The sequence below is a fragment of the Papilio xuthus genome, unplaced genomic scaffold (genome assembly GCF_000836235.2).
Source record: "Papilio xuthus unplaced genomic scaffold, Pxut_1.1 DF825017.1, whole genome shotgun sequence".
Lineage (NCBI taxonomy): Eukaryota > Metazoa > Arthropoda > Insecta > Lepidoptera > Papilionidae > Papilio > Papilio xuthus.
This window is the reverse complement of record NW_013533632.1, coordinates 1,292,196-1,316,170: the sequence shown is the minus strand read 5'-3', so window position 1 is coordinate 1,316,170 and position 23,975 is coordinate 1,292,196. Positions and strand designations below refer to the sequence as shown.

Below are 23,975 nucleotides of genomic sequence, written 5' to 3'. Positions count from 1 at the left end.
TTTGATTGAGTTCCTTTGACCACCTTCCAGCTCCACCATCAGACCCTGGTGACCATCTAGCACCAAAACACTCATCAAGGTAAATCAAACGAGCCCAATCTCAATGAGGTTATGTCGTTTGATTATTGAATTCCTTTTGCCACCTTCCAGCCCCATCATCAGACCCTGGTGACCTTCTAGCACCAAAGCACTCATCAAGCCAAATCAAACGAGCCCAATCTAGATGGGGTTAGGTCGTTTAATACCCTGGTCACCCCTATCATGAAGAAGGCTCAGAGACCCTCTGGTCTGACTTAGCTATCAAAGTATGTCTTGATATTACATGCATGTTTATGCAATGTTTCTTACCGCCACACTTGGTTGGTAATCTCTTATGGCTTTTCATACAAGATATACACTAAGCGAGACCAAATGATTAAAAATACACTTACCATAAGCCTCCTTATCTCTTGCCGGGTGCGTTCAGCATGGTCCTCGAACCTGGCGCTCACGTAACCGGGGCCGGCGATATTGGCGTCGGCGTCATCCCTGAACTGTCTCGTCTCCGGACCAGGTGGTGGCCTCCGGACCATGTGTATCACGTTCCCGTGAACACCTAAATCAAACAGACATTTCAGTAGTACCATAGGTAGTCGGACCATAAAAAAAAGACTGTGCCAGAAAATGAGTATTTTTTTTAATACATACCACAATCAATTAACTTCTTATCATCTTGAAGCACCCTCCCGCAGAAGATCAGCCGCTGAGAGGCCACCTCGATATCCATCTCTTCTTCAATAATAATTTTCAATTCTTCGACTGTGGTCTGAGATAAAAGATTTAATTATACATACAGTCAAAACCAACAAAGTATTCAAATAGTAAAAAGAAAATAATAGATGGTGAATCCTGAATATTAAAGTACAAATAGTCATCTTTTTAGGTAATTTCAATTTACTTCACTATTTATTTTGTATTTTTCCTTTTTTAGCCTAATCTATAATATTCATCCAAGACAATGATATTAATAATGTAGATAAACTGTTTATTTGTCATTCCTATATTTGCTGAGTTAAAAATATTCTTCATAAAGTAATATGTAATAAAGTATATATAGCTATTATTGAAATGTATGTATTTAAAAAAAAGGCCTACGGCGCATGCTCTTTGGCCGCGGACGGTATCGATCGGCGCGCGCAGTTGACGCCCATCAACTAGCCAATTGCGCCGTTTGTAAAGGAGGATCGATACATATCGAAGTTCGTAAATTATCAGTAATATTCATCCAAACCCTTTGGTTTCGGATATTAATATCCTGCTTAGATAAACTGTCAGTGTTTTTCACTTTGTTCACCCTTAACATTCACAAAAGTTTAACAATATTTCTTTAAAATACAGTACTTTTTCCGATATGACTGTAAAAAAATTAATCTGAAATTTTCACATAACAAATTAAAAGTCAAATAACATAAAGGCCACTGTATCAGGAATTTGATGTCACTCTGCTTACTAGGGTGACGCAGCAACCTGAAGTAGGCCTTGGATTCTGATAACAATAGTTAAATTACTATGTTTATAAAAAAAAGTCAGATCAGAATTACACAAAAAAACTAAAAGATTGTTATAATAGCCGCCATGTTAGGAACTTGCAGTCTGTTACTCGGTTTAGTTAATTTTGGCTTTGGATCGAAACAAAGGATAGTCAAATCCAATTAACGCAAAAAAAAAACTAAAAAGCCAAATATCAAAATGGCTACCATGTCTGGAATTTGCTGTTACTCAGTTTAATTCATTTTGGCTTTGGATTGAAAGAAAGGATATCAAAATGCAATTTTCACAAAATGGCCGCCACATCTCTGTTAATTAATTTTGGCCTTAAATTTAAATGAGTCACATCCTACTATTTTGTTCAATGATTAAAATCCTTCAACAGCCATTTTGTCTGTTGGCCATTAATTTAACAATACTAGTAATGTCCTGCAACTTTGGTGATCTCTTGTGTCGGAGTACAAGACTTTGGGTTGCTGCGCCAGCGGAGTGTGTGTGAGTGCCGTCCTGGATTTACTAAGGATGTATTAAGTATAAATTTAGAAGAAATTTTCAAAATGAAAAAAAAATCAAAACTTATACTTTGGTGGAAATCAATACTTTACAATGAAATAATGTTAAATAACACATTTTTGGAGAAAAGTTACTCACCTCATCACTCAACTCGTAATAATGTTCACCATTTCCAAGAACGTCTATCATGGTAAATTTAACCATATGTAAATTCATTTTGAGTTAGTTAATTGAACACCAACTTATTTCAACACAAGTGTCCACCGAACACTATCAAAGATTGACAAAGTCTTTTAGTAATCCCTATTTCATTACCACATGAAATAGAGATTAGCTAGCTAGACACTGTCCCCTTTAGAGGTATTTTACACCTATTAGATGACACTAAAACAATTCACATTTTTCCAACACCCATATTCTGCTGGAGTCGACACGAAATGACGGGCGTTTTGCCAGGTCAGGTTGTCTGGGGTAAAAATCAATCGAGCAAATACGGCGCCACTACGCCCGAGCGCATGCGTCGCGCAGACTCACAAATACGCCGCAATGCAGTATTTGTATATACATATACTATCGATAACTAGCTCTGCCCGGGCCGGACGAGACAACAAAGGATTCGACACCCGATCAATAAGTATACCACGCCCAACCCCCGACCCCCGACAATCGAGACCGAGCTCTGAAACACCTACGCAAAGACGCAGGTGGCAATAATTAAAGACGAATCTAATTCCTAGATATCATAATCGCAAAATAAATAAGGCAACATAATTTACACTGTAACTTAATAAGCATCAGGCAATGCTTTTTACACTGCTTTTGATCCAATGATATTTAAAAGTACACATATTTAATTGTCATTCTTTTATTTGCCAAGTTATAAAATACCCTTCCTTAAATAACATATAATAAAGTATTACTTATTATTAAAATTTATGTATTTAACAAGTGTCCTACGGCGCATGCACTAGGGCGCGGACGGCATCGATCGGCGCAGTTATAGGCTTTCAACTGGACAAATGCGTCGTTTGTAAAAGAAGACCGATACATATCGAAGTTCGCAAATTATATGTAACACGTTACATGCTCTTTGTTAACGAAGTTTTTACAGAGGGAATGTACTTAACACCACACATATTTTGCAACTAAACCGTTATAACGGAAAGAAAACGAAACTATACAATAAAAATAAGATGTGCCAACTACATTGTAACAAAGAAAACGTTCCACAAGCAATAATTTCTAAGAGTTTATTGTTTGGTGTAACGTTTATTTAAGGTATTAAACAAGATAGAAGTAAAAAAAATATAGAAATATTTATATATAAATAACAAATTACTAACCTCATCGCCCACTTCGAAGGGATGATTTTGTGCATCTAGCGTTTTTATTGTTATGTTGATCATTTTTATGGACTCATATAATAACAAACTAAAACACTTCTCACAAAAAACCTTCACTAGGAAACACCCGGGAAATAACTTCAATTCGTAAACCTGCTTTTCGTTGAGGCTTACTTGCTCACTTGGTAAAAGAAGACTAGCGATACCGGAAGAGGGAATGGCGGAACAGAGCTAATTTCAGACCAGTGTACTTACTACTCTTTGATACAGATTCAAAATGTTGAAAGCTGTGCTAAAAAAATATATATTTAAGCAATAACTCATGCGAGGTAATTATTTAAGTGAAATAATTATGTTAGAAGCGACCTCACGGTGACCAAAAGTAAAGGAAAACCAAAGAAAGTATGTATTGTGTGAGAGAGGTATACGTAAGAAGGGGGTTAATTCAGATATAGCGACTAATAGAGACATGGACAAGTAGTGTATAACATACCGTGGCGACTCTCCGTAGGGACAAAGACTACGAGTTCAGTGGCGCCCTCATGGCAGGTGTTTTATATTCCTGCCAAGGCTATAACTATAACCAAAGAATATATAAAAACGATACTGGGAATAACCAAGGCTACACATAAATCTACTAGAAACCAAACCATTTTACAAGCCAGATTTTAGAACCAAACTATTTTAGAAACCTTTTAAAACCAATCTGGTCACAAATGTTGCAGGTATTCGCAATTAAAAGAAAACAGATCTGTTCAGGATCCAAAGAAAATCAAAGAAGTTAACCGTAGCTTACTGGTAGCTACCCAACATCGCAAATATTACTACCAAACTTAAGTAAATATTAAGTCTCAGTTTACTATTTTCTACCAAATCTTTTTATTCCCGTATGGTATCATCGCGATCAATAAAGCAAAGGCAAACCTGGATTTATTGATTTTATTGGTGGGCGGATTTGAAACGCATTTTATGTACTCTTTGGTGGACGGACTCGTGTTGGATTAAAATAATATGATGTACATATATGATCCGTTATATAATATATATTTGAATCTTTCTGGCCGGACTGATACAATACATAATTTTTTTTATAAAAAAACCAATACTTTCATTTTAAAATATTAGTATAGATAGATACTATGCAAACAATCGATATGAGCGTAGCTTATTTCATATTTATCTAAAATTCTGTAATTTCTTAGTAGGTACCTACTTTTCTTAACCGACTTCAAAAAGGAGGAGGTTATCAATTCGTCTGCTTTTTTTTTAAATACAAAGAAACCCACTGTGTCTTTAGAACCAAAAGAGTAATGCCTTGAAATAATATTTATGTTGCAGTACGGTCGATCTCGTAAATGAACAATAATCTATTGTTTACCAACTTGTTGCTTCAATACTTTCTTTAAATTGTAAGGAAAGGTTTTTAGAAGTGATATTTTTGAATCTTTATGGATTCAAATGAATTCTTTAATATATTTAGTACGCTTTTTATTGATACACAATCAAATAATCATGAACATTGGGGCTGAGCTTAGGAAACAAGGCTATTACCACAGGATACCTGTCAACCTCTCCATTTTCTTTGACAAAACAGTTTCACTATAGTTGGGTTCTGTAGTTTTGGAGGTGTATTAAGTATGTTCCAGGTTCTGATTGAAATGTTTGAAGATTCAGAAAGAATTATTTCCACGGTTCAGGAGTGGCCGAAGGACTAATAATATATATTTTTTTATTATTAAAATGACACTTTAGATTGTAATCCTTTATTGACACATTCAATTATTAAATAAGTTATAATGTAGACAAAGATACAACTACAAGACAATGTTACATACCATTAACATCAATTATCAAGTTTAACAAATGACTAGTACAGAATGTTCGGCTCCCAATTGTTTAAATCATATGATTTTAATTGAAACCATTACTGTGGATTTCTACATATTACTACATCTACAAGTATAGAAAACTGACCAGAAATATTTTTATTACCTTTAGGTAGTTGTAATATAATTTGTATAGATACATTTAGATAAATAGTAATTTATAATTTTTATACAATAATTTGAAACTTCAGAAGGGAAATTAAATAATACTTTGAATCAGTCTTAAACAACTTAACTATTTCTTTGAAGTTTCTTGTCAACAAGGTCTTTTTTTTTGAATATTTTATCATATTTAACTTAGAAAATTAACAAGTACTTCGAAATAGAGCTAAACTAGTACCAAATATGTACCATGTACCCTGTTAATGAAATAAACATAATATAAATACAAAGAGCATATAAATATTCAAAACAAACAAAAATCATGACTTTTGTATAACAAAGAAAATAATAAATAGAATATCTTAGATCTAGGAACATTTATAAATTTTTTTGAATCTATATCAACAAAAATGTCCAATGTCCAAATTGGAAAATATATATCTTATAATACAACAATTCTTACACATATATCACATTAGCAAAGTCTTTAAATGCACATTTAATAAACAGCAACATATATGAATTTGTTTGCCATATAATTGAATAAGTAATATTTAATATGGCACAAATGAAATGAAAAAGTGTGCCTCAAAATAAGATTTGTCAGAATATCCTTAATAATACTATATAGCAAAGGGAATCTTCACATTTATTTGGAAATAAGCAAGGAAAATATTTGTATGACTATATCTAACACTACACTTTTAACCATTTTTTATTCCTTGGATGTCACAAGATGATTTTTTAACAGTGATTTGAAATTGACTAGCTTCTTGTAGTTTTGGCTCTCCATATTTGTATATTTTACTTGCACAGCAAACTGTAGAGCGGCATCCACAATTCCTTTCTATCTTCGATATTCTATAACCATGATTTATTCCCATCACCTATGCTCTTTTCTTGAAGTCTTTTCATAAAATACTTGTCTGACTTTAAATGGTAAATTCATAAAATACTTCTCTGATTTTAAGTGATATCTCCACTACTTCAAGTTATATTTATCAAACTCATATAAGAGCACATCAATCTTATTTACTAACATTTAGATCCTGTTTTAAAACTTATTTTTGACTCATTTACTAAACTATCATGGAAATAATATTTTTCCCCATTTAGAGTATGAAAAGATTTATGTCATTAATCAAATATTAAACAAGCAAATGTGGGTACCAGGATGCAATACCAAAGAAAGATTCAATGAATAGAATGATTCTTCAGTCCTCTAAATTAACAATTTACGAGGACTTATATTTCAGGTGCCTAACCCGTCCTTTGGAAGATTTCAAAACCTTCCGGTGTCTCAACTGGTAGAGTGAGGTCACCTATGTCAAGGTTGAAAGCAATCAAGAAATAGGGGCTCACGGTGTAGAGGTTCAGCCACTGAAGGTCTCCACCTCGATGCGCAGATGGGCATTCGGAATATTTAAAAGCTACCTCTTCAAAGGTAAACTGCTTGGTAGTTATCAGCACATAGCATTTGCTAATCACATGAGCAGCTTCTCTCTTTGTGCGCGGTATATAATTCACACGCCAGAAGTCCGGCTCTGAGTCGCGATGCTTGATGAGGATGCGACTGCATTTAATTGCGACGGGGTAGTTACGGGGTGCTGGACCAGTGGGCCTATTCCACTGGGTTTTGTTGGTGAAATTATTGATGTAGTAGTATCTCTTAGATGCTACGCAGTAGCCGATCGACCATCCTTCTGGTAAAGGATACAGCACCCTATAATTTTAATGAGATATTATATTAATAACTTAATCGTAGTCACTAAAGCAAAAAATGAAGATTTTTTTTTTAAAAATAGAATATTTTTCACACAAAGGAAATCGATATTTAAATTTTCTTAGTTATGATGAAATACACAACAAATTAATTAGAAATAGATTCTTACATTGGATTGGGGCCGTTTAAGAACTCCATGGTCCTTTTCTTTTATCCAAATCGTTTTTTCAACAACGAGCGTCTGATCTTCTTCGGTGCACTACGTAGAATAATCAATATGGCTGGTATTTTATTCCGATGACGATGTGTGAATTTGTGGAAATACAAAATCAAAACAAAATGGCTGCAACCATAGACCATAGAGTTACAATCGGACTTGAGTCAGGGAGGTATTCACATGCTCTTTGATTTCCTTCTGTCACAGAGCCACGGAGGACCATTGATATCATCAATGGATAGGCTATAACATTTGGTATTTTGTGTCTATTTGATGTCCGCAATTTTGTTAATTCTATTTATTCAAAGATCCAAATGTATTTTTATTTTTAACTTTTTTTTCATGTAGAACCTAATCGAAAATTATTAAGTATTTGTAATATAATTTATTTTTTATGATATCTTTTAGGTGTTTTGTTGGATTCAGCGCAAACTTTCAAAGCAAAGTGACAACACTAGTCATGTCTTTCAAAAACACAAAAACCACTGGATGGATATAAAACACTTAAACAACATACGTTTTTTTTTCAAAGTTACAGATACAAGACCGGTTTGTTCAAGTGGGTACGAAAAGGCAATAATTTCAAAGAGAATCTCCTATCTAATTGTTATAGGCCATTCAACGGGGAAATGCCGCCAGCCTCTTGGAAACCCTACCCTGCGAGCGCAGCGATTTGGGGTCCTTTTTTATGTTATTTAGTTTTAGTATATAGTTTATTTGATATAGTATAAATTATTAGCTTATGTCTTAGTTTAAATATATATTCTATCTATCTACTCAGCCATGACAAATATAAATATATATTAATTTTATTTATTTATTTATTGTTATATGATATCTATGAGTTTCACACAGGTCTTATGTCAATCGGAAAACAATATCATGTCATGAACTAACAATGTCATCTTGACAGTGTCATTTGGCAGCTACCCGAAATAATGTTGCCATTCTTATAATTATGAAATTCCAGAAAAATATATATGTGACGGTTTAATGTTTTAATTCGAGTTTTAGTATCAGAATCATGAGGGTGATGAAGCCAACATGCGATTGATGGTTATTATTGTAAGATCCTTATTAAAACATAGAAAATGGCTTATAAGAAAAAATCCGAGGTGCCTGCTATTACGAAATGGCGTCTTTTTTTCCCGAACCTACCAACAATAACAGTCAGTGTAAAAGGTGATTTTTTTTTGTCAAATGACTAGATTTGGCTTATAGAACAACGAGGTAAAGTCAAATTGCAAAAAGTGGTTAACAATTTAAAAATGAATTACAAAAAAGGAGTTGGCTTAAAAAGATTTTTTAGATATTATTGTTTATTCTATTATATGGGTTTAGAAGTGGACTAATAGATGCAAATTATAACAAGTAGAGATGAATGGAATGATGTTGGTTGCATGAATCTTTGATGGAAATTGGTATAGATGTAGAGCACAGTCTGGAAGAACTGATAAGCTACTTATAACCCCAAAAATGTGTTCAGTTTCCGGAAGATAATTTTCATTCACATATTTACAGCAATAGTTCAATACATCTTATTAAAATTTGGCACAGGTATAGAAAAACTCTAGAGTAACACATAAGATACTTTCATCAATTTTTTAATTCAAGAGTAGTGGGGGACCATTGCCTACTTAAAAGAAGACTATAAGAGTATGTAATTATTTTATTTCTTTTTCTAGGCTTGTCTTGCGTTGCTGGGTGCCTGCCAAGATGAGTTTTGATGTGTAGATGTAAACAAAATTGTTCAACATGTCCGGCGGGGAGCTTGTTGAGATCGGATTTATTTAGTAAATGGATAATTGAAGGGGAGGAGGGACAGGTAGCCTTGACGGTGACATCGGTGAGTGTTGAAGAGCGTCGGCATCCGTTACTGGGGCTAGATAACCTCATTCTGTGCATCCTTTTTAAGTCAGAGATGGTTAGGGTTGCCACCTATGGGTTCGACCAAAAATTTATGGCTTTCCATATTGCGGGCTAAAGTTTTGACATCGTTATCTTACGATGGATCTTATCGAGGATCAAAGCATAGCTTTTGTAAATAAGTCACTAATTTGTTGTTTTTGTTCTTCGTCCTGTAAAGACTGGATTTTTAAGTACTGTACCATTTCTTAAAAGTTAGCTGCCCTGATTGGAAATCGGTCCGCACTGCTTATGTATCATTCTATATAATCTTGATAAGTACTGAGGCAAAATCAATAACATTATTTAATAGATTATTTTTTTTGGTTTATATTAGTGAGATCGTATGAGTCTGATCTTGACGAATACTTGCATAAGTATTTTTTATACCGACTTTCTATAAAAGTTTCTCAAGTTTTATAAATCTTATATATAAAATTCTCGTGTCACAATTTTCGTTCCCATTCTCCTCCGAAACGGCTTGACCGATTCTCATGAAATTTTGTGAGCATATTGAGTAGGTCTGAGAATCGGCCAACATATATTTTTAGACAGCTAGTGTGTACATATTTACGCAGCTGACTGTACTATTAAAGGAATATAATAGTGCAAAATGAATGTTCCAAATATGATCTATAATATTTCCTTTGCCGATAGACCCAGGACGCAGGTCGACAGAATAGGAATGGCTAAGGGATTAGTATTGTCAAACTCGGCTTTATTACACTACACATAAATATCATCATCATTAGCTCACTGTACATCTCCACCGAGGGGCTTGAAGCCTACCCTAAGCTAGGGGTGACTAAGCCATAGTCAACTACGCTGGCCAAGTGTGGGTTGGTTGACTTCACACATATCTTTGAATTTCTTCGCAGATATGTGCAGGTTGCATCACGATGTTTTCCTTCACCGTAAGAACGTCGGATAAATGTACATATGTAAATCGAAAATCAAAAAAACACATTGGTACATGGCGGGTTTCGAACCCAGGAAAGCAGGTTACAAGTCAAATGCTGAAACCCCTGAGCCACCGACAATAAATATAATACTCCTTAATCTCCTGTCTTCCTCAAGGTATGCCACTGATATATGAGGCGTGTGCCGCTTCTATAATTACCAATGAATACAAGATAGGCTTAGATCAGTACTTTGTATGCTACGTAGTCATCACATACGTGACAAATTATACACAATTATAAAATAGGAAAAACTCGACGTGTACCTTGTACTGTCCTGATGTTTGTAAACAATGCTATCTCAGTTATTATCATTATATTATATTATATTATAATTCTTTTCTTGTCCACTATTTAATAATAATAATCTTTTATTCAGACACATGGTCCATACAAAACAAAAAATACAAATTTAAATGCTAGCACAAAAATAAAACATAAAATTCTTCATGGTACATGTAGACGTGTCCACATGGCCAGCAGTGGACAGTCCAATCCCACTCTATCAACAATGAGTTGCAGGTAGCTGTTGGCGCTGTTCCCCACCCGCCGCATCAGAGATGCTGCTCTTTTTCTGAACCATGCGGCGAAGCCGTCAACACCAGCATCAGCAAACATCCCAGACGCGCTGCAGAAGCGCGGCAACCCCAACAGTGCCCTGAACCCATTATTGTATTGAACCCGCAAGGCATTGTAAGCCCTTTAACGCTAATTTAATATCTATTACAACAAAATAAAAACTTTTTTTACAAAAGAAAGTAGTCTTTAAAGTTAAAACCGAGCTCTTCTTTTTTTTCTTCCTTCACCAAGCCTTCAAGATTTCCACCCTTTTGTGTTCAAAATGAAAGGAAAGTGGAGTTTTATCTAGTAAATTTAAGTGGTTTTTCCAATCTCAGATATTGAACGAGAATGAGGATTGAACTCTTTTATATGTTTCGTCCGTCGGGAATTGCGGTCCGTCAAAGAACTACAGCTCACAGTTTTTTGCTATTTATTTTGTACTCGTTGTTTGAGGCTTGCTTTCCAATCTGGTGTATTTTACTTCTATTTATAAACATACTAGCTGTCAACCTGAAGTCCGTCTGCACTGAATTAAAAAGAAAAACTTAATTAGTATCCTATGTGTTCTTACAGACCATGTTCAACATGTATGCCAAATTACAGAGAGATCCGTGCAGCTGTTCTGGAGATATCTTCTAACAAATATCCATCCGTCCATCCGCATTTATAATATTAGTAAGATAAGGCAGAGTAAAAATTCAACATGCAGTATAACTGAAGGTTTATAACTTCTTACTACAAATAAAATATTGATGTATGAACATAAAAAAATGATTAGTTTTTAAGCATTCGTACGTGTATTGCATACACAAAAGAATCATGAAAAATAAACGATAATATTTTACTACAAACATTAACTACGTTTTTCAATTGTTTCTTTTGTAAAGGCGATAAACACAAAACAATGTTTAAGTATTTACGACTAACTGTCGCCCGCGACTCCGTCCGCGTGGATATATAAATAAACTTAATTAGTGTAGCCCACCCATCCATCCACATCACATCCATCTAAACATTCGCATTTATAATATTAGTAAGTTAAATAAAAAGCACTCCAAGGAATAATTCGAAAAAAAAATATAGTCCCCACCGAGGGGCTCGGAGCCTACTCTAAGTTAAGGGTGACTAGGCCATAGTCAACCACGTTGGCCAGGTGCGGGTTGGTTGACTTCACACATCTCTTTGAATTTCTTCTCAGATATGTGCAGTCACGATGTTTTCCTTCACCGTAAGAACGTCGGATAAATGTACATATGTAAATCGGAAATCGTAAAACATGTTGGTACATGGCGGGATTCGAACCCAGGACCTGCAGATTGCAAGTCAAGTGCTTGACCCCTGAGCCACCTTCGCTCTATCTTACTAATATTATAAATTTAGATGGATGGATGTTTGTTTGAAGGTAGTCTGGAAGAAAACATAGGCTATTTTTTAAGTTTATTTTTAATTCGGCGCAGACGGATGCGATGCCACAGATAGTACAAAATAAATTCGCTTATAACCCGTATATTTATATTTTTAATATAAGCAATAAATTTATGATTTGTATGTTTGTCTTCTTAACTTAGAAAATTATTAATAATAATTTGATGTAATAATGAATATGATATTGAACTCATTTGGGTACGCCATCTATTATCAAAATTCAATTCTTCCTGCGCCATAGTCTTTGTCCTTGATCTTTAAATAGCTTTATTTGGGTGTTTCCCTTTGGACCGATAGGCCTTTCGAATAATTGGACTGATGGGAAAAATTCTTGTGACAGATTGATCGGTAAGTCGATCGGGTCATCATTCTTATTATATATTGCACAATATGCTTAGTTAGTAGTGACAGTATCGTTATTTTAATTCGTTAAAACGTAACGAAACGTTGAACAACTTTTTAAGGAAATTACTCGAACGGATGGGCATGAAATACATTGTTAAAGTTCCTGTGAATAAGAAATTCAATTCAAATTCAAATTTAGTCTAAAAATAAATATGGACTATGGTTAAATATCGACCAATGAGCGAACGCTACTTGGAATAAATTTGCGACATTGCATAATTTTAAATCGCTTGACGCACCATACTGCGTCAACATTCGATGTTATGACGAATGAAGTTAATTATGATTCCAGGCCGCATATGAATAATTCGCGATCTCTTGCAAATGCGATGCGTTCATCCTATCGTTTACAATATTCAATATATGCATCCGGAGGCAAAGTCCACGCATCCTGTGAAAATATATAAGAACATGTCAGCTCTGTTTTATCATATATTTGTGATATGTGATGTGAAAATGTAAAAATGTTGCAAATGCGAAGGTGTATTATAGGTAAAATTGAAACACGTAACATATGTCTAAGTCTCTGGGATACGATTGATATTATAATATGCTTGGGTACTTATTAGTATTTTCAAATATCTCGCAGCCCAAGGTCATCGGCGCACTACGCAGTGCCCTCCCCGCATCCCCCTATACCGTATGAACTCGCCAAGATATATGAAAACATTTATACTCGATTTACGAATGACACATAACTCTTTATACCTTCATTAAACTTTCGATCACAACAATGTAACAAAACACTTATAAAATCAACGCTAAAACGATTGATTAAAAAGCCATTAGAGTTAAATCAATGTTCTAACGTACATGAATAAGTAAATATATTCAGTATCGCTCCATTCTGCAGCTCTTTGCCGGATCTGAATTGTATATAAGATAGACAGCAGACAGGCTAAGAGGCGGCCATACATATTTGATGCTTTCATTTTCCTGACTGAACACTGTTACGTAAATCTACCTACACCTTTATTTGATAATTTTTTATTCATTTGATTTCTTGTTTCAATTGCTATTATTTAAATTCGTCCAATCATATACTAAAAAAAATATTTCAAAATATTTTCTATCAGCTGTTCTCTATTCCGTTCTTACGCGTATTGTTCATATAATCTATCCATTTCCTTGCTCTATGACCATGTTACATGCATAGATTAAAATGTTGCAGGAAAATTGCACAAATTGTCGTAATTACTGACAATTTCATTTGATTACAGAAACGACAGTACATTAATGACACTCATAATTTATTTATGTCTCTAGCCGTGGCCTTCTGTAACAGCACTTTAAAAAAAAACATATTCACTGTTATACAGAATACAGATAAACAATATGTAAAATCTTGTTAAATTGATGACGTCACGCTATTATCTTTCTCTTGCAATTTCCAAGAAATGATTCATGACTTTTTAGAGGAAAATATAATAATAATTTTCTGACCATGACCGACATGTAACTATTCATAATACAATACCAGATAAATAATAACAAAATTGAATTTATCTTTATTTGCATAGCTTTGTATACGTTTGGTTCATTTCATGTAATTGATCTCTTAATTGCGACATTAAACGTCTATTATATTGTTATCATGTTTACTCATATATTAGAATGCATTGGCTTAAATAAATAAAAATTAATGCCTCTATCTGACTGTAATTATTCATCTTGTTACATTTTAGAGACCCTTCAGAAAAAAAGGTTCTTAATAACTAATAGGCCTTTATTTTTCACTTTTGTAAGCTTAGTTTCGTTGATAATCAAAGTTTATTTAAATGCAAATTGAAATATTTAAATAATATTTACATAAGTTACATGAGTTTCCAATAGATGGCGCTATAAGTCGCTATCCGTGCGAAGTTGGATCGCTATTGTAGTGTGACAAACTTATTTCGTCGGGATAAGGGCGCTGGATGGAAGAGGATGTTCATAGTAACAATTTCAATCAAAAGTATCCATTTCTGGATACAGGGATGTGTCAGGATCTTGCTATATTTCATTCTCTAAATTTCTGTGGTTTCTGTCCGTTTATTGCTAAAGAGCTGTTGTCTTTGACATACTTTCTTATTTTCCTTGTCGTGTGTACCTTGAGTTATTTTAAACGATTATATTTTTTATATTACGGCTTGTAAAACAGTTAATTATATTAAAAAAAGACCTATGTAAGTCAATAAAGAAAATATAACCAACTTTTTAATTTTTAAATAGGGACAGTATTCATAATTTTGTAACAGATGGCGCTACTAGTAGTATACCATGCTATTTGTTGTACAACTGCCTTGTTACTTTGTTATTGGTTACTGATATAACAAAACCTCTGTTATCTCTGTTGCTTTTTGTTTTGTACAACGACAGTAAAACCTTTCTTTATTAAGAACTTCTATGAAATTGCAAGTAAATTAGTCGAATAGCGGATTCGAACTTCAACCAATGCAGTCCGTAACTTTAACGATTAGATTAATGCATACGGTGCTTTGAATTTATTTGTATGTTGTATTATGTAATTGTGACGTCACAAATATATGATTATCTTGTAGGACAAATGAGTCTTTGTATGGAAAATGCTATTTGCATTACACACTAATAACAGACAATATGAACAGAGTAAATAAGCAAATGGCAACTATTATTTGCGCCTTTATCCGGTTTATTGTTATCTACAGCGCGTGAAAGGAGCGACTGCAAAAATATATCAGATCATTTTTTATTAAATAAATAAAATAAAAATAAAAATTATATTTTTACTAACTATAATAAAACTTAAATAAGTAATAAAAATTAGGTGATAATTATTTGTGTCAGCTGAATTTATTAATTTATATATATGAAAAAAAAACGCTAGTTTGTTCTTCGTGTTGTCAACTGGATCAGGACAAACAGTGGTAGAGCCCGCTTTAACATTTTCGCACGAATTGGCCCGGCTCGTCCGGTGAAATACCACGACCACACATAAGACAGGCGTGAAGTGGAAGCAATTCTGCGTTTCGTCTAATGAGTGTGTTTTTAAAAAGCATGTGCCAAGTCGTATGCCCTAACTAGTATTAGGAATGAAATAATTGACAGTTATCTTGGCGTTCTCGGAAAACCCTGGTCTCAATTAGAACGTCGAGTAATCAAGGCCCTACGATAAACAAACATTGCCGGCCTCGATCACTCGCCCTTTGAATTCGACGATGTTATCATTTTATGTTTTTCTTGGGCGTTAATAAACAAATTACGAAACATAGAATATACTTACACTCAACTATATAGACTTACTAGCTGTCGCCCGCGACACCGTCTTTCAGACTATGTTCTACGTCTATGCTAAATTTTAACGAGATCCTTTGAGGCGTTCCGATGATACCTTCAAACAAACATCCATACATCCATCCATCCACCTATCTAAACATTCACATTTAAAATATTAGTAAGACTAGTAAGATAAACACTAGCTCTATCTTAAGAATATAAGACGACGTAAACATTCCAGCTAAATACATCTGATTTTTTTCTAATACTGCTCATTTGAATTTCAGTCAAGTCAAACGTCATATCGTCTTACTAAGATATGGAACGTAGATTACAATCTGGAAGAACAGGTCAACAATTAAATTTTTTCAATGTCTCGCGGACGGAGTCGCGAGCAACAACTAGTATACAATAATTGAGTACTATTAATTACATTGGATACAACATTGAAGTGAATGATACTTATTTTATATCTTGTATAAAGTGTTTGATTGACACTATTATCTTAGTATCAACACGTTTATAATTGTGTAACATAACTATATATGTTTTATGAAAGCAAATAATTATTTAAGATAAAAACTATTTTTAAATTAATTCCAGAAACTCGGGTCGCATAAAATGATATTACTATAATAAAAAATATTTGTGGAAATTAATCCTAACATCATCGTCAATTCTGAAAAAACTAGCCGTCGCCCGCAACTTAAAAAAAAAATCATTAGTAGCCTATGTGTTCTTCCGGGATATGTTCTATATCTATGCCAAATTTCACCAAGATCCGTTGTATCGTTCCGGAGATATCTTCAAATAAACGTCCAAATATCAAAACTTTCGCATTTCTAATAATAGTAAGATTAGTGTGAGATTTTTGGTGTGTTTTACGCCCGCTGCACAAATTTTAAAAAGTCCAACTGTGGTTTACGATTAGCGAAATAAATAAAATAAATAAAAATATAATTTGAACAAAACCATTTATTTAGTGTCTTTGGCATCTCTCCAGAAATGCTTTTCTCAGTGCAAAGAACGGAATAAAACTGTATACTTTTATTAGCTCTTTGTTACACGTGAAGAATTATTCATCGATTAAACTTTAGCATTATTTGTTTTTTTCCCACATGTATACACGATTTAGTTTTTACGTGAGATAACTATAAAGCAAAAAATGTTATGGTTCTCTTGAAACAATGCAATTGATAAAAACTTATTTTCAAATTTAAATCATTTTAAGTCATAATAAGAATATGAATCTTGTCAGTAAATTATGAGCAACGAAAATCATCAGGTTTAAAATTTGTTCTTTGTTTTTTTTAAATACATTGGCGCAAAAAATTGGACGGATTGGACTTTTTTTCGCCATCTCACAAACCAAATCGAGGATTAAATAAAGTTAACCGACGGCGTACTTACAATATTTTTATCTTAAAACAGTTCCAATTTCAAAAATTCAAAAAAGAAATAATGCCAAAAATTTCTTTCACATCAACTTTGACCAGTTGGATGATATTTTTATAAATGTGATTTATTTATTGTGACATTTATAATTTTTTTATTTATTTATCACCAAGGTCAACTCAATTGTCAAGACGGTAATGAAGAAAAAAAAGAGTTGTTTATAATTATTCGGTTATCGAGCTTGTTTACGGTTGAAATTGTGACGCACGAAACGATCGTCGTATTGATGACCCCCGTGACGATTACTTCATTTGCAATTTTTACAGTCTGCTGTAATTTCGTCGCTAATTGCATACTAAGATAAACAAGTTGTCTCAAAAGCAAAACAAAAGAGTTTATCTAGTCTATATATATTTGAGCGTCGGTGGCTCAGTGGTTAAGAATCGGGCTTGTTACCTAGGATCCGGGTTCGATCACCGTGATATACAAATCTGTTTTATGATTTTCAAATTTAATTTCATGACGTTACAATGAAGAATAACGTTGTGATACAATGAAATATTGTAGAGAAATTCTAAGATGCATTCAATCAATCCATACCCGACCAGCGCGTGGTTGACTAAGGCCTAGTCATCCTAACTTAGGGTAGGCTCAGAGCTACTCGATAGGAACGTTTATACGAGCTGAATCATATATTTTGTAATAGTTTTGATTTGAACTTCAAACAATTGAGAACTATTGAAACTGTACCAATCGTATTATTCAGTTCATATCGTAATTAAACAGTGGTAGAGCCCGCTTTAACATATAATAGACTACATAGAAGACAGGCGTGAAGTGGAAGCAATTTCGCGTTTCGTCTGATGAGTGTGCGTCCCGGAGGGCTAATTTAGTCCTCTTTCCCTTCCCACCTTTTTTCTTATAAGGAAAGGATGGGAAGTGGAAGTGGACTTTCTTGATGAGAGGATGCATGGAAAGGGAATATATTTTCTTTCTGTGCATGAATCTCATCCGTCGATTAAAGGTAGGCAACGCCTATGCAACTGCGTATGTCTATATGGGCAACGGTCACTTCGCTATATTAGCGATTTCAGGTGGCCGCTCGCTCGTTTGCCACCTTATGATCTAAAAAAAAATCGACCAGGATCGCTGAGTTCGTGGAATTGTATATCGTAGTTTACATTTATGGTACTTTAGTTATAGTCCATTAATTGTTGAAATTGTAGATACGTCTGCTAAGTACGTACTGAGCAATCTCAAGGTCATCTGCCTTTTTTACTACGGACGTTTAGTACAGTATTGTACTGCTTTTTCTTACATTATTATCATCCATCCTATCTAAATTCATTCCTTTCTTTCTAATATTCTCTTTGGACCTTCAACACAATTTACTCTATACTTTATATTGTCTATGGTGTTCATTGAAAATCAATACGTAAACAATTTTTTTAATTCTTTTAGAAATGTTTTTTTTTTATAAATAATAATAAAATATTATACTAACTTGTATATTTTAGTGTACGTTAAGAATTATCAGTATAGAGATGTCTAGTATAGTCGTGGAGGCAAGAGGAACCGAAATAGACTGCATGTCTGTTCGTACAGTTTTAGCATAGCGATACAGTAAATGTTTTTGAGATTATGTTTGAGTTGACAACCGAAACTTGCACGATAATAAAGAACTCCATGCGGAAAATTACACGAAACGTGTTTAGTGCGTGATTGTTAGGGTTGCCAGAAATCTGGTTTTAGTCGGATTTATTTTAAGATTTGTGTAATTTTAGACATCGGAAAATTTGAATGGCCAGCGATGTTTTATATGTTTATGGTTTGTCTGATTTAAAGTTGTATTATTCCTGAGATTTTTATAACGTGTCTGTCATGTTTAGGCAACGGCTTTTTTATTAAATGCAAAAAGCCAGTGCAAACAACAAAAAGTTGTATGTTTTTTATAATAATAATTTGCAATATCATCACGGCTTATTGATCGTGTTTTAACCGACTTCAAAAAGAAGGAGGGTATAAATTAGTGTGTATTTTTTATTTATTATAGAGTAGTGTAACGAACCATTCCAAGCCAATAATTAGATATGATAGAAATTTATTTTGTTTGTCCGTTCTAAAGTGTATAAAGCATATCGAGTTGTTGCGTCACACAGATATGGTAAAGAGATACAGCTGTCAGGATTCGTGCAGGGGTCAATAGCAAGAGTGTTGTATATCTTGCGCTGATCGCTTTATCAACAAACAAAAGTTCGCGCGATGAGTAAATACTGTTCACGCTCACAGCACGTGTTTAAAGCCGGCAATACTATGGAACTCCACTGCCGTAACACTTATAATTCCACATATTGCTGTCCTTGTCTTGTCAAAGAGAATGATCGCAATGAAAATATGTTTTAATACCAGTGCCTCTGCAGTGGAAATCTATTGTTTCGCTCCAAAATAGTATTCCTTATATTTTTGCCTGACTGACTGTTCATTTTGTTGGGTACAGCTTTACTGAACGTTTCCACTGATTTTGAAGTGAAAGATATTTCGAGACGTATTCTTCCCCGGATTGATATGAATTATAAATATGGTAAAGTTGTTGAATTTTTAGGTTTTTTTTAATTATCAGCCAATGTAGTAGTAAGCTGTACGCTCAATTTATAAATTACTTATAAATTCTGTCCTAGAATTCCATAAGTGGTTTAAGCTAGCGGGATATAGGGTGACAAGGGTATTAGGGAATTTTTTAAATTGTAAAAATAAAAGTAAAAACTTTTTAACTGTTGGTAAAACGCACGCACTTAGGTTCTAAACCTCTAACCTCTTCGATAAACAACGATAACCTTCATAATTCGGTTAAAATTGTCAAAAACAAATGCGCAAACATTCAAAAGAAAGATAATATGAATAATAAAAAACGAAATATATAATCTTAAAATGTGATTGACCTGAGTACAGCTGAATGGCCCGTAACGGGGGTCCTAAATTTAAAATCTAATCGACATAAGTACTTATATAAAACTAAAATGTGAGTCTATGTGTTCAGAATTTAAATTAAATCTTTTTTTTAATAAATATAACAGCCGTGTTGCCGACAGATACGAACCCTTTTTATACGTTTTTTACTCATAATTTTATATTTTTGTATTTGGAACATATTATATTTTTTCTTCCTTTCTCTGTCTATTTAAAATATCAGTTTTTTCATTTCATTATTCTATTTTATATTTTCATTTTCCCTTTTTATTTTATAATATATTATTTCAAAATATATCTTAATCCAACCGCTATTTTCAAATCTTTAAGCCGTGAACAGAGTCATTAAATGTTTATTAAAAACACAAGACCAATATATGACAATATACTTTGTTGTCAGATATTTCCATAGTCTAAAAGGAAATAATGCTTGCAACAATCCCTTGCTTATCAAGTTATGTTAACGTTACATAGTTCAATACGATCGTCTATTGTTGGCTAAAGTATCAAGTTGTTTAAGCACCGTAGCTCTAATAATGTGCACGTAAGTGTCTAGTTTGCGGGGACTCTGAACGATCAATTGTCGTATATCATGCTATGTGCATCATTCACACAGCAATTGGAAAATAAAACACCGTAAACTGCTTGGATATATGGCTATATTATTTTATTGTTTCTTTTAATCCAGCGTACCGTAAAGTCGTCCAGATGAACCTCCTATTCCCCCTATCGTCCTCAGGAGATCTGGCTGTAATTGGGGGCGTTAATTTGAGGATTTATAAGAGGTTTAAAACAAAGAATCAATTTGTTATAATAAAAATTATAATAATTTGTGATTATAATTTATCCTGGTATATTTACAACACACGTTAAATCAACTTTTCAAAAAAATACATATATTTAAAGTCACGTTCACGATAATACAACGATGTTTTTCTTATTATTAAGGAAAACGTTTTATTAAATTAATTGACGAATATTATTCATTATAATTATTTAATTACATTAAATAAAAATATTTTTATATTTATTTGTTGTAAATATATTTAAAATTAATTGTTAATTTAAATTAAAAGAACATTTCGTTAGGGTAAACTAGACAGATAACGTCCTCATCAATTTCTTCTATAAATTGTGTTGCCAGTGACCTAATTCTGGTCCTCTTCTCTTCCCATCCCATCTCACCTTGTAGATACAGTCGGGCAAAAATGGAACATCTTCACTTTGGTATAAGATTAATAATCAGTCTGAATTAAGCCATAACGAAAGAAATATATCTATTTATCTATTTAATACTATCAGTATTTGTTGATAAAAAGATATCTCTTCGTTAGTAACGAATGTTTATGTCTTAAAGGTGATACATAAATAAGATTAGTATATAATACTGAACACGTAGGAAAAGTTTTTAACACTTATACCGGTTTATTTTGAATCACATGATACAATGACCGGACAAGGGCGTTCGTGGGCTTGGTAACAAATGCAGGTTTTTAGTGTTATTAACATTTAAACACTAAGCTACTTGAATAATAATTTTATAGTTCCATCCAAACTTTATGACCGCTTGCATACGGGGCGGTACGTAGAACACAATTTTATGTGTCGTAACAAAATACTCAGGGTCAAGGCACAATTCGGCGCACTTTTTTTTTACCTATAGTGACACCAACCCATACAAGCGAGCTCGCATCCGGCGAGCTGGTATAAAGTATGAATCTTATAATACCTGACAATTGCGGATGTTTATGCTGTCTTGAGAATTTCTTGTGATTTTTGAACGTCATGTTCATTTGGAAATATGCGTTCATTCGGACGTTCAAATCCGAACTCTAAACATATAAACAGAATAAGCTGAGGTTCATTGACCATGAGCCATGTTATCGAACGTTCGGCCAAACGATGCTAAAGTCTTATCGCTTCCCAATACCATAACTTAAATGAAGTTGTGAATTGACCCATGTATTTATGTTATTTTAATACATATTGTAGTCTCTTTATTGTCAAAAGAAAAAGAAGGGATGACAATATATTGCAGCATATATCAGCAGACTAAGATTCTTTTCATCAATCTTTCTTATTTTTGTTCAATAAAACATGATTATAACTTTAAGAGCTATTGATGCGTAAAGCCAGCAACACATCTTAAGTTTTAACAGCACAGTCTCAATTAAACTAAAGGTGTGTAGCGGGTTTTACATTTAATCCAAGGTTTTCAAGTTGAAGGTGAACCGCCTTAACAGCTGTTGTCACGGTTATTTGATACGAGGAAAAACTCTCATATCTTATACTTACCCAAATTTTAATTTTACAAATACAAAATAAATATTTAGTGGATATGATAAATAACAATAAATGAACAAAGGCACACCTCAGAAACGCTACATTTTAAAGAATATAGACAGAGAGATTATCTTTTGGTCTGCTTGTATCATGCCACTCAATCAATGCCTTTTTTTCATAAACTGGTCCATCTGGGTGATTCACACTGCGTACTCCCATCTCCTTGTTAAGCGTTAGGTCGATATAGGACGGATCGGACACATTGCACCGTCCGTGTCTTACATAATATCATTAAGAAAATCCGAATGGAGCCGGCATCAGCAATCCGATTGCTGCTAATACACTGGACGCACTATAATAAATAATCCGTACTATTCGATGCTTCCGATGCAGACACGGACCTGTGGATTTTTTTAGCATGTTAATTAATAGAAACTTTTTGAGATATTCAGTAAACTGTGATTAGTATAGCACGATGTCGTGTGGAACACTATCGCGCTCACCCCAGGATATACGGTAATACGTAAGTCTAAGATAATATTAATTAAGAATGTTGTAAAATGTGACGCACTTTGTGATAATGAAGTAAAATAAATGATGTACGCGTGTCGTGAACTGGTTAGAACTCACACGGCGGGGTCACAACTCATTAATCCTTCATATCGGTCATTTCAAAAGTCGGAATAGGCTTTTAACGAGCATTTTTTATCTGGCCACAGTCAACTCAGACTATATCTAAAGATTTACTTTAATTAGTGACATAAGAGATATATACCGGTCATATAGGATTGCGGATACTGGCCAGCTCAGAGAAAAAGATAGCACACATAAATAAACGGTTGTATCTTTATATTGCATTGGCTTAGAAGTTTTATTTCTTCACAGCATCAAAGGACAGCAGAACTGAGTATTTTACATAAATTCCAGCTTGTTCCTGAGAAAAAGGGTCATGACAGACAGACGGACGGATATAAAGTGATCCCATAAGGGTTCCGTATTTTCCATTAAAGGAACCCTAAAAACATACAATCGAATTAAAAAAAGTAGATCAAAACCTCTTCTTAAGTTCAATTAAAGTGTACGTCTTGTTTATAAGAGTAACTATATGCTTAATATTTGCAAATTATGACCAACACGTGCAATGCAAGTTACTTCATTAACAATTTAGTATAATCATCCCGCGTACCTTTCAGTATAATCGCCAATTACCAACTGTTTGGTTTTACCGAATCATAGGCATAATTAAATTGCACTTTTACTACCATTGTTTTAAAGTTCAAATTACAATAATTGCGCTTACACGATCATTGTGTGACCTGACCTAATTTCTGCTCAATGGAATAATGTTGAATACATTTCCTGTGACAATTATTTTGTACAGTTTAAGTTTTTTATCCATCACATTGTAAGAGTTTGATATAGATAAAAGTTGTGAAACTCGCGTGCAGTTCTCACTATCTATTTGATTTCATATCTGGAACACATTTATTGATGTTTTACATAAAATACTCCTTGTTAGATTGATAAAGA

At 33.6% G+C, this 23,975-nt stretch overlaps 2 protein-coding genes and 1 long non-coding RNA gene across 8 annotated transcripts in view; 1 reads left to right on the top strand and 2 right to left on the bottom strand.

Annotated features, from left to right (window-relative positions):
• Window positions 1-3,590, bottom strand: part of LOC106126251 (uncharacterized) — a 23,027-nt gene extending 19,437 nt beyond the window's left edge. The window contains exons 1-4 of one of the 5 annotated variants that reach the window (XM_013323774.1): window positions 2,998-3,079; window positions 2,179-2,310; window positions 688-805; window positions 432-595 (exon numbers count right to left, since the gene is read on the bottom strand). In XM_013323774.1, the coding sequence (XP_013179228.1) occupies window positions 432-595; window positions 688-805; window positions 2,179-2,256 (360 nt within the window). In that variant the 5' untranslated portion in view covers window positions 2,257-2,310; window positions 2,998-3,079. Of the gene's footprint in view, window positions 1-431; window positions 596-687; window positions 806-2,178; window positions 2,769-2,997; window positions 3,080-3,383 lie in introns of those variants that run through there. The other 4 variants (XM_013323776.1, XM_013323778.1, XM_013323779.1 and 1 more) reach the window with 4 other exon arrangements.
• Window positions 3,591-5,130: 1,540 nt separating this feature from the next.
• On the bottom strand, window positions 5,131-7,440 carry LOC106126128 (peptidyl-prolyl cis-trans isomerase pin1-like). The gene is made up of 2 exons (XM_013323607.1): window positions 7,264-7,440; window positions 5,131-7,094 (listed from the first exon to the last, which is right to left on the bottom strand). Exons 1-2 carry the CDS (start codon window positions 7,290-7,292, stop codon window positions 6,632-6,634), a joined length of 492 nt encoding a protein of 163 aa, XP_013179061.1. The 5' UTR covers window positions 7,293-7,440; the 3' UTR covers window positions 5,131-6,631.
• A 919-nt stretch (window positions 7,441-8,359) lies between these two features.
• Window positions 8,360-10,914, top strand: LOC106126211 (uncharacterized). 2 transcript variants are annotated; one of them, XR_001228324.1, is made up of 3 exons: window positions 8,360-8,493; window positions 8,997-9,157; window positions 10,698-10,914. It is a non-coding gene; the product is annotated as an uncharacterized LOC106126211 (long non-coding RNA). The 2 variants fall into 2 exon arrangements; XR_001228325.1 differs by lacking the exon at window positions 8,360-8,493 and adding an exon at window positions 8,653-8,868.
• Window positions 10,915-23,975: the final 13,061 nt, after the last annotated feature.

Excerpts from the sequence above, each read along its gene's own strand:
- LOC106126128 (XM_013323607.1), bottom strand. The coding sequence starts at position 7,292 with ATGGAGTTCTTAAACGGCCCCAATCCAAT. Across the intron at positions 7,095-7,263 it reads TTAAACGGCCCCAATCCAAT|GGTGCTGTATCCTTTACCAG; the intron begins GTAAGAATCTAT and ends TTAAAATTATAG.